Consider the following 7,970-nt stretch of genomic DNA (forward strand, 5'->3'; position numbering starts at 1 on the left):
CTTTGACCAGACAGTCCTGTGACAGGCACTGTCCAACGCGATGGTTTGAGTCCCAATCGCTCACAGCAGTTTGATGTTATCGCGCTTATCTGCGAAGCCGAATCGATTAACGCACGTATAGTGCGGCAACTCCCTACTGTGTCTTGTACTTGGACCAGAGCTGTCCCTAATAGCACCGTTGGAGATTGTTGCCGACCAAGCATGGCAGCTGGAGCACTGACAGGCTTCGAATCCGAGGCACGATGTAGCAATGCATGATAACGGCGCTTACATGTGGCACACGATGACGAACACTTGTATGACATATGACCTTCACCAAAGCAAACCATACACAGACGATGGGTGCATACGACCTTATATCGTTCATCGACAGACAAGGCCTAATGATTTGTTGTCAATCCTGTCCGATTTGAATTTGCTGACAGAGTTTCCGGTAAGGTTGGATGTTGAGATCCGAACGTTAGTAGTGGATATTAAGGCCGTGTGGAATGAAGCGCAACCGGCTTTAGGTGTGAGCGTTGGTACCGTCCAGCGAGTGACGTATGAGACCACTGGTGACAATTCGAGTACTCCCGCTGGGTCGTCCAAAGTTGATCCAACACCATATGCGCCTTCACCTTTGTCACCTACGAGACTACCTGAAATCCCCCTACCATATTTCGACGGTGAATGCCAGAATTGGCCAGCCTTTAGGGACTTATTCGGAAATTTGGTAGCCAATAATGACAAGATTATTGATGTAACTAAGTTTTATTATTTAATCGGTTGTCTTCACCCTGATCCTCAGGAAGTGATCAAAGGGTTTTCCATTTCGAACGAGTCTTTCTCCCTCGCTTGGGAGGCGTTGACCGAACGCTATGACAAACCGCGCAGGTTGGCGTCGTCAATCATTGACAAATTGATAAACGCTCCTGCCGCAAGTTCGGAGAATCATGCTGCTCTGCAGAAGTTCCTGTCAGTGTTTGATGAAAATATTGCGATCTTGGAATCGCTTCAGATTCCAGATTTAGCCTCGTTCCTGTTGTTTTCATTAGCTGCTCGGTGCTTACCCACATTTTCTAGACGTCAGTTCGAGTCTGAGTGTTTCGGAATATAATGGACTGTATAAAAATCAAAGCAACACGGTTGTGGTTAAGTTTCATTTGCCGGATTGACGGCCTACTATTTTAAATAATACACAAAACAAAAACAATAATAATAGTGATTGGTTTTCATCAAATACCATTGGTTGGTGGCCTAAACGTCTCCGGAGCCGTAACCAATATGCAGTGAGACGGAGGACTTTAGGTAGGTCAGTTGATGAGGTTAAGAGCTTACTCTCTTCTTCAACTTGGACGGCCAGTAGTATCAAGGGCTTTTCTTCGACATTGTGTTCTCCCGAAATATAACAGGAACCTGAAGGCAATCCGTGATCAGGCGGTGAGGTGGTACGGTGTGGTAGATAGTCGCTGCAACTGAAGGCGGTAAAGTAGGTGTAGTTGGCAGTGGTGACGGTAATGACAGTGGTAGAACAAAACAAACAACGGTGTTAAGTGGTACAAAAACAAAATTAACAACAACAACAACAACCGACCGTTATTGCGGCCCTCGAACGACAGCACGTAAAACGTACAGCACAGCTGCACACGCAGTCCGTGCGATAGGGTATGGCGGGAGGAGAGTAGGGGGTACGGTGTACGTATCAACGGCGAAAAGACGGCGATTGCAAAATAATTGAATAAATGTCACAACATACCGCCCACCTGAAGGACATCTCTCCTTCATATATCTAGTGGTAATAGACACAACTTTGCGGCTGGACGTTTGAATAATTTGCCGTCTGCATCACGAACTGTGGCCACACGTACTACGCCATCTTCAACCGGGTGGACTTCCACGACCCGTGCAGTTTTCCAAGTGAGAGGGGGTGTTGGTTCTTTGACAATGACAAGGTCAACGATCAGGAGATTACGTTCGTCCTTGTGCCACTTGGATCTTACTTGCAAGGTATGTAGGTAATCTTTCTGCCATAGTTCCCAGAAGTGTAGTTGTATTCGTTGGACAAGAGCCCATCGTTTGTGAAGTCCGAGTCTTGAACTGGTAGATGAGGTGGTAGGTGCAGGTAGCGTACCCAGAGGTCCCATAGTTAAGAAATGTCCAGCGGTCAGAGGTTGAGGATCGTTAGGGTCCGAGGACATGGCTCCTAGAGGACGCGAGTTAAGTGTGGCCTCTACTCGATGAAAAATAGTATTTAATTCTTCATAGGTTAATATTTGGTCGTGGATGGTACGATGAAGTAGCGTTTTTGCGGACTTAACCGCTGCTTCCCAAAGTCCGCCCATGTGTGGGGCGGCTGGTGGATTTAAATGCCATTGAATTTGGCGTTTATCCAGATCCGTTGCTGTGGTTGAAGAGTCAATAATATCTTGGACTTCCTTTAAATAGCGTTTTGCTCCTACGAAGTTTGTTCCGCAATCGCTGTAGAGGTCAGTACATCTTCCACGACGACTAATAAATCGGTCAAGGGCCGCGAGGAAGAGAGCGGTTGACAAATCACTGACGAGCTCCAAATGGACCGCACGAGTTGCCATACATACAAAAATACATAAGTACCCTTTAGTCGTCTGGATCCGTCTTAGAAGAGCGGCTTTTACGAAGAACGGTCCAGCGAAATCAACACCCACGTGAGCGAATGGTTTTGTACCAACTAGTCTTGGCTTCGGTAGGTCTCCCATACTAGGCTGCAAGGGCTTCGGACTGGCTTTGAAACAGGATACGCATTGACGGAGTCGTTTTCGTATGAAACTTCGAGCGGAAATGATCCAATATTCTTGTTGAAGAATGTTCTGAGTTGTTTGAGGTCCTGGGTGACAATGTTGACGGTGGAAAAAATCGATTAATAGTATCGTCAACTGGGAGTTCTTCGGTAATAAGATAGGATGGCGATTTTCAAACGGTAAATCCGCCTCGCGAAGTCTCCCGCCCACCATGAGGAGACCCCCGATTGGGTCTATAAATGCTTTCAATAATCGGAGTTTTGTTGAACAGTTTCGACCTGCAGTAAGAAGTTTCAAATCCTCTGCGAAGTGTACCCGCTGTACCCATCGTAATAAAGCAAGTAACGCTTCATTTTTCTCTTTTATTCCGGGTGATTGGTTTTCATCAAATACCATTGGTTGGTGGCCTAAACGTCTCCGGAGCCGTAACCAATATGCAGTGAGACGGAGGACTTTAGGTAGGTCAGTTGATGAGGTTAAGAGCTTACTCTCTTCTTCAACTTGGACGGCCAGTAGTATCAAGGGCTTTTCTTCGACATTGTGTTCTCCCGGTTCGACAGTGTTGAAGATGGTTACTTGCGGCCATGTTTCCGAAGGTTGAGTAAGAAATTGCGGACCGGTCCACCAAATAGGGTGATCACTTATTTCTTTCGGAGTCAGGCCACGAGTGGCACAGTCTGCTGGATTTTGTGCAGTGGGTACATGCCTCCAGCTGTCAGATGAGGTCATATGCTGAATTTGAGCGACGCGATTCGCCACAAACGTTTTCAATCTTGCCGTTGGCATTTGGAGCCATGTGAGCACTACTGTGGAGTCACACCAGGCAGTGACGTTTGTGATCTGCAATGAAGTTAAATTGGTTCGTACATATTCAATAGTCCGGGCGAGGAGTAAAGCGCCACAAAGTTCGAGTCGCGGAATCGACAATTTCTTTTCCGGTGCTACTTTTGACTTTCCCATGAGAAGGTGACATTGAGTGGTATTGGTTGATCGTACCAGAAGATAAACTGCTGCAGCGTATGCTATTTCTGAACTGTCACAGAACCCGTGAAGCTCGTACGTACCCTTTTCTGTGGTCACTTGACGTGGTATTTTGATCAATCCGATGAAGGGCAGCTCTTCATGATATTGGGACCATACTTTGGTGGAAAACAATAATGAAAACAATATTACAATATTTAACAGGAGGGGGGAACGGGGATCACCGCCTGAGCTGCCTCACTGGTTGGATGTCTTGAGCTGATGACTGTAGATGCTGAACTGCTGATGCTAATATGCTGGACCACGGGTGCGAGCGGATGCCCCGTTGTGTCGTGGAGAAACGAGCGGTTAACTGCACGAACACGTGAACTCGAAGTATGAGAGTAGGTAAAACTACACGGAGCTGTTGTTATGAGCTTAACGATTCACAACTGAATCACAGACTGGACGACGACAGTCAATGTGATGAGCAACACGAGCTGGATGGCGGAACAACCTCTATGCCGAAAAAACTATAGACCACGTTTTCTCGGGTGCTTTCCAAACGGGAAAAGATGGCTGCCGGCGAGCGAGAAGAGCAAGAACAAAAACAGAGCTGTTGTGTACTCGTTGAGCAAAAGAGTAGAGTGACGCGGACGACCGAGCTCGCCTGCGCCGAGCGCCGGTAACGGTCACCGGTGGTGTTGCCAACATAGCAGTTGACGGTAAACAGCGCCCGCGAACCTGGTTACTGATTACCTATCGATTACCGTGGTGGTCAACACAGCGCGACCACCGACGGCGGCAGCTTCATATCAAACGGATCGAACAACAATCTAACTCGACAACCTCAGATAGAGCCATATACGTATAGATTTCTGTATTTATTTTAACATCGCCGTACGCTGATATTATTTTCGTAGTATGGACTGTGTAATTTTTTTCTATCGTTTTTGGCAAAAAAAAAATTTTCTTTGAATCCATCAGGATCTTCACCACATAGACTGGACTTGAAAATTGGGGCTCCAATAATACTTATGAGCAGGGTTCGGATTTTATAGCACCAAAAATCCTAAAATATGCGCTATAATATGACCAAAAAACATCAAAAATAGCAATAAATAAAAATAAATACAAATCAAAATTGTATTCAATTTATCATATGACTTTAATAAATCATTTATATATAAAAAAAACTAAAATCTCTGTTTACAGTATAAAAAAATTTGTATGTACTGATTAACTTGATACCTTGAATTATGACATTGTTTGTACCCAACTATTCAAAATTATCTGAGTAAATGAGAATAAAATTCAAGTAATTATTATTTATTAATTAAATAATATTTTATTTATTTTACCTGAGTTAAACGTAATAAATCAAACGATACAGAGAGCTGACTGACGCTGAAATACGTACGACAGTCGACGGTATATTATAGAATCTACAACTATGTGAAACAATAACAGATAAGAAGATAAGATTCGACATCGTCGGACTATTTATTATATGATATTTATTATTTTATTATATTACTATTTATTATATTAGATTTATTACATGTTATATAATATGAAACGAAAATGTGGGAATTTTTCTAATTGATTCGCGTTAATGAATACCTACAATTTGTCATTCAATATAAACGAGATTTATGAAATATATGAAATAGAGCGTTGAATTAAGAATATTAGCAAAACATAGCACCAAAACTTTAAAAATAGCACTAAAATTCTAAAATTCTTCAAATATGCAAAAAATAGTAAAATAAAATTTCATATTTAGGGTCCCTGGTGCATAAAACAAATTTATAGCCCACTCTCCTATTTTTATCTCTATTCTATAATAAGTAGCAAATGCTATAAAATCCGAACCCTACTTATGAGGAATTTAAATGCGCCGAAATTATGCAATGGTACTAGATTACGGATAGTGACTATGCAGAGGAACGTGATTGAAGCTAAAATTATTTCCGGCTCAGCCCAAGGTCAAGTTTTTTTCATTCCCAGGATACCGATGATTAATAATGAATACCCGTTCGAATTTAAACGAGTACAATTTCCTATAAAGCTTTGTTTTGCAATGTCTATTAATAAAGCACAGGAACAGACACTGAAGGTTGCAGGCCTTAACATTACGAATCCCTGTTTTAACCACGGACAATTTTATGTTGCTTGCTCCCGTGTCAGCTCGGCAAAAAATCTATATGTGTATGCTCACCAAAGAACAAAAAATATTGTTTAGAAAGAAGTATTATAACCTCAATAGTAATATGTACAGAGATAACATATTATAAATTAATAAATAAACAAGGTACAATATAAGAAAATAGTAGTTTTTTCATCCTCATTTTTTTTATATAAAATAGTTGAATACCTCCCGGGCTAAGCTGGGTAAACCAGCTATTATGCTATACAATAAGTGTTGAAGTACACAGATATACAGAAGCTAAAGGTAAATAAATGTAAGATCGGATATGATATGTAATAATATAATAATATGTATAATTGATATGAATAACTATTGTGCTCCGATGCGTAATATAAAACAACGACTAATCGTCCTACAGGCTAGTACATATAACGAATACGCTATAGAAATATAAAATGCCTATTCAGCGTCTGCTGTACTACAGTGTGAATAATTTGCTTATAATCTATATAATACAGGGTGTGTTGTTTACATTCAACAATAAGTAATATGGTTATTCATTTACAAAAATTGGACGGCTTCATGGAAGGGGGTGTCCAAAGTTTGGACTCCTAACAACACTACTTCAATTCTAGACTGATGTGGCTACGCTTAAAAATATTATATAATTTACATTTAAAAATACACTGCTTTCACAGCGTTTTACACCTAAAAGGAGTTTTCCCGGGCAACGCTGGTTAATTCAGCTCGTATTGTTATATTATTCATTTATTTTTTGATAGTTAAGTTTTACAAATGCATCTGTAATTATGCATCTGAATTACGAGGTAAGCGCACTAAACAAAACGAAAATCATTGGTTTAATCTGGAATGCCAAGCTGCTATTAACAAGCGAAGTTTAGCTAGACAAAATATGCTGCTGAATCCAACAGAAGAGAACATAAGTGAATACTCTAAACTCAGAACCCTAGCAAACAAGGTGATTAGGCAACAGAAACGCGCAATGGAAAAAAGAGCTATAGAAGATATCGAATATTAAAGAGGGATTCAAGGCACGTACTAATTTCATCACAGACATGAATGGTCATATAATATCGGAACCATCGTTCCGATCGTAAACAAATTTCAAGAATTTTTTGAAGAACTGTTAAATAACAAAAATTCCCGCACTGGAAATGATAACAATGGAAAGTACGAAGAAATACTATATCACACAGCAGAACCTGAACTGCCAGCACCAAATATCGAGGAAATTGAAATTATTATTAAATCACTAAAGAATAATAAATCTCCAGGGGAAGATAATATAAATCCTGAACTACTAAAAATTGCAGGAAAAGAAATTTTAATTAACATACACCACATTATAGCAAAGATATGGAACAGCGAACAAGTAGAAGAGGAATGGTTGTCATCAGTTATATGCCCTATTTTCAAGAAAGGGGATCCAACTAAAGTTAGTAATTATCGAGGTATATCGCTTTTAGACACAGTGTGCAAGGTGCTCTCAATAGCTATCTTACGAAGAATAGAAGCAATATTAATAGGCATTGTAGGAAAAAATCAGTGTGGTTTCTCAAAAGGAAGATCTACCAGTGACCACATATTCACGCTCAGACAAACAATGGAAAAGTATTATGAGTACGACAAAGACCTACACATGATATTTATAGATTTTAGACATGCGTACGATAGCATGGACAGAGAACAGCTATGGACAGTACTTCGAAATTTTGGTTTGCCCAGGAAACTGATAAACTTGGTTAAAGGTTGCAATTCCAATACTAAATGCAAAGAACGTTTCATGGGAATGGAGTCAGGGAATTTTGAAGTCAAGTCAGGCCATCGCTTTGGAAAAAGTGGTTAGAGATATGCACGAAACGCGAGAAATGGATCTAACTGGTAGCGGCACATTGTTTGCATATGCTGACGACATGTTCATTCTCGGAGACTCTCAAACCGAAGTAGAAGAAAGTACAAATAAATAAATAAATTCTAGTAAAAGAGTGGGCCTCAATACAAACAAGAATAAGAAAAAGTATATTATCATGAGTAGGTGACCAAGAATATTACAGAATCTCTATTATGGATATCTATTCGAA

General features: G+C 40.6%; 3 protein-coding genes across 3 annotated transcripts; 2 read left to right on the forward strand and 1 right to left on the reverse strand.

Moving 5' to 3' along the window:
• The first annotated feature begins 250 nt into the window (after window positions 1–250).
• LOC111030995 lies at window positions 251–1,096 on the forward strand. Its single transcript, XM_022310751.1, has one exon. It carries the CDS (start codon window positions 251–253, stop codon window positions 1,094–1,096), a length of 846 nt encoding a protein of 281 aa, XP_022166443.1.
• A 664-nt stretch (window positions 1,097–1,760) lies between these two features.
• Window positions 1,761–3,716, reverse strand: LOC111031000. Its single transcript, XM_022310765.1, has one exon. It carries the CDS (start codon window positions 3,714–3,716, stop codon window positions 1,761–1,763), a length of 1,956 nt encoding a protein of 651 aa, XP_022166457.1.
• A 575-nt stretch (window positions 3,717–4,291) lies between these two features.
• LOC111031007 lies at window positions 4,292–7,735 on the forward strand. Its single transcript, XM_022310779.1, has 3 exons — window positions 4,292–4,358; window positions 6,651–6,855; window positions 6,943–7,735. The coding sequence occupies exons 1-3, from the start codon at window positions 4,292–4,294 to the stop codon at window positions 7,733–7,735; spliced, it is 1,065 nt and encodes a 354-aa protein (XP_022166471.1).
• The last annotated feature ends 235 nt before the right edge of the window (window positions 7,736–7,970 follow it).

The sequence above is a fragment of the Myzus persicae genome, unplaced genomic scaffold, assembly GCF_001856785.1.
Source record: "Myzus persicae strain clone G006 unplaced genomic scaffold, MPER_G0061.0, whole genome shotgun sequence".
NCBI classification, from domain to species: domain Eukaryota; kingdom Metazoa; phylum Arthropoda; class Insecta; order Hemiptera; family Aphididae; genus Myzus; species Myzus persicae.

Coding starts and splice junctions, on each gene's coding strand:
- LOC111030995 (XM_022310751.1), top strand. CDS start 251: ATGCATGATAACGGCGCTTACATGTGGCACACGATGACGAACACTTGT.
- LOC111031000 (XM_022310765.1), bottom strand. CDS start 3,716: ATGGGAAAGTCAAAAGTAGCACCGGAAAAGAAATTGTCGATTCCGCGA.
- LOC111031007 (XM_022310779.1), top strand. CDS start 4,292: ATGGCTGCCGGCGAGCGAGAAGAGCAAGAACAAAAACAGAGCTGTTGT. Junction 4,359..6,650: donor TGTACTCGTTGAGCAAAAGA/GTAGAGTGACGC, acceptor ATTTTTTGATAG/TTAAGTTTTACAAATGCATC. Junction 6,856..6,942: donor CTAGCAAACAAGGTGATTAG/GCAACAGAAACG, acceptor ATTTCATCACAG/ACATGAATGGTCATATAATA.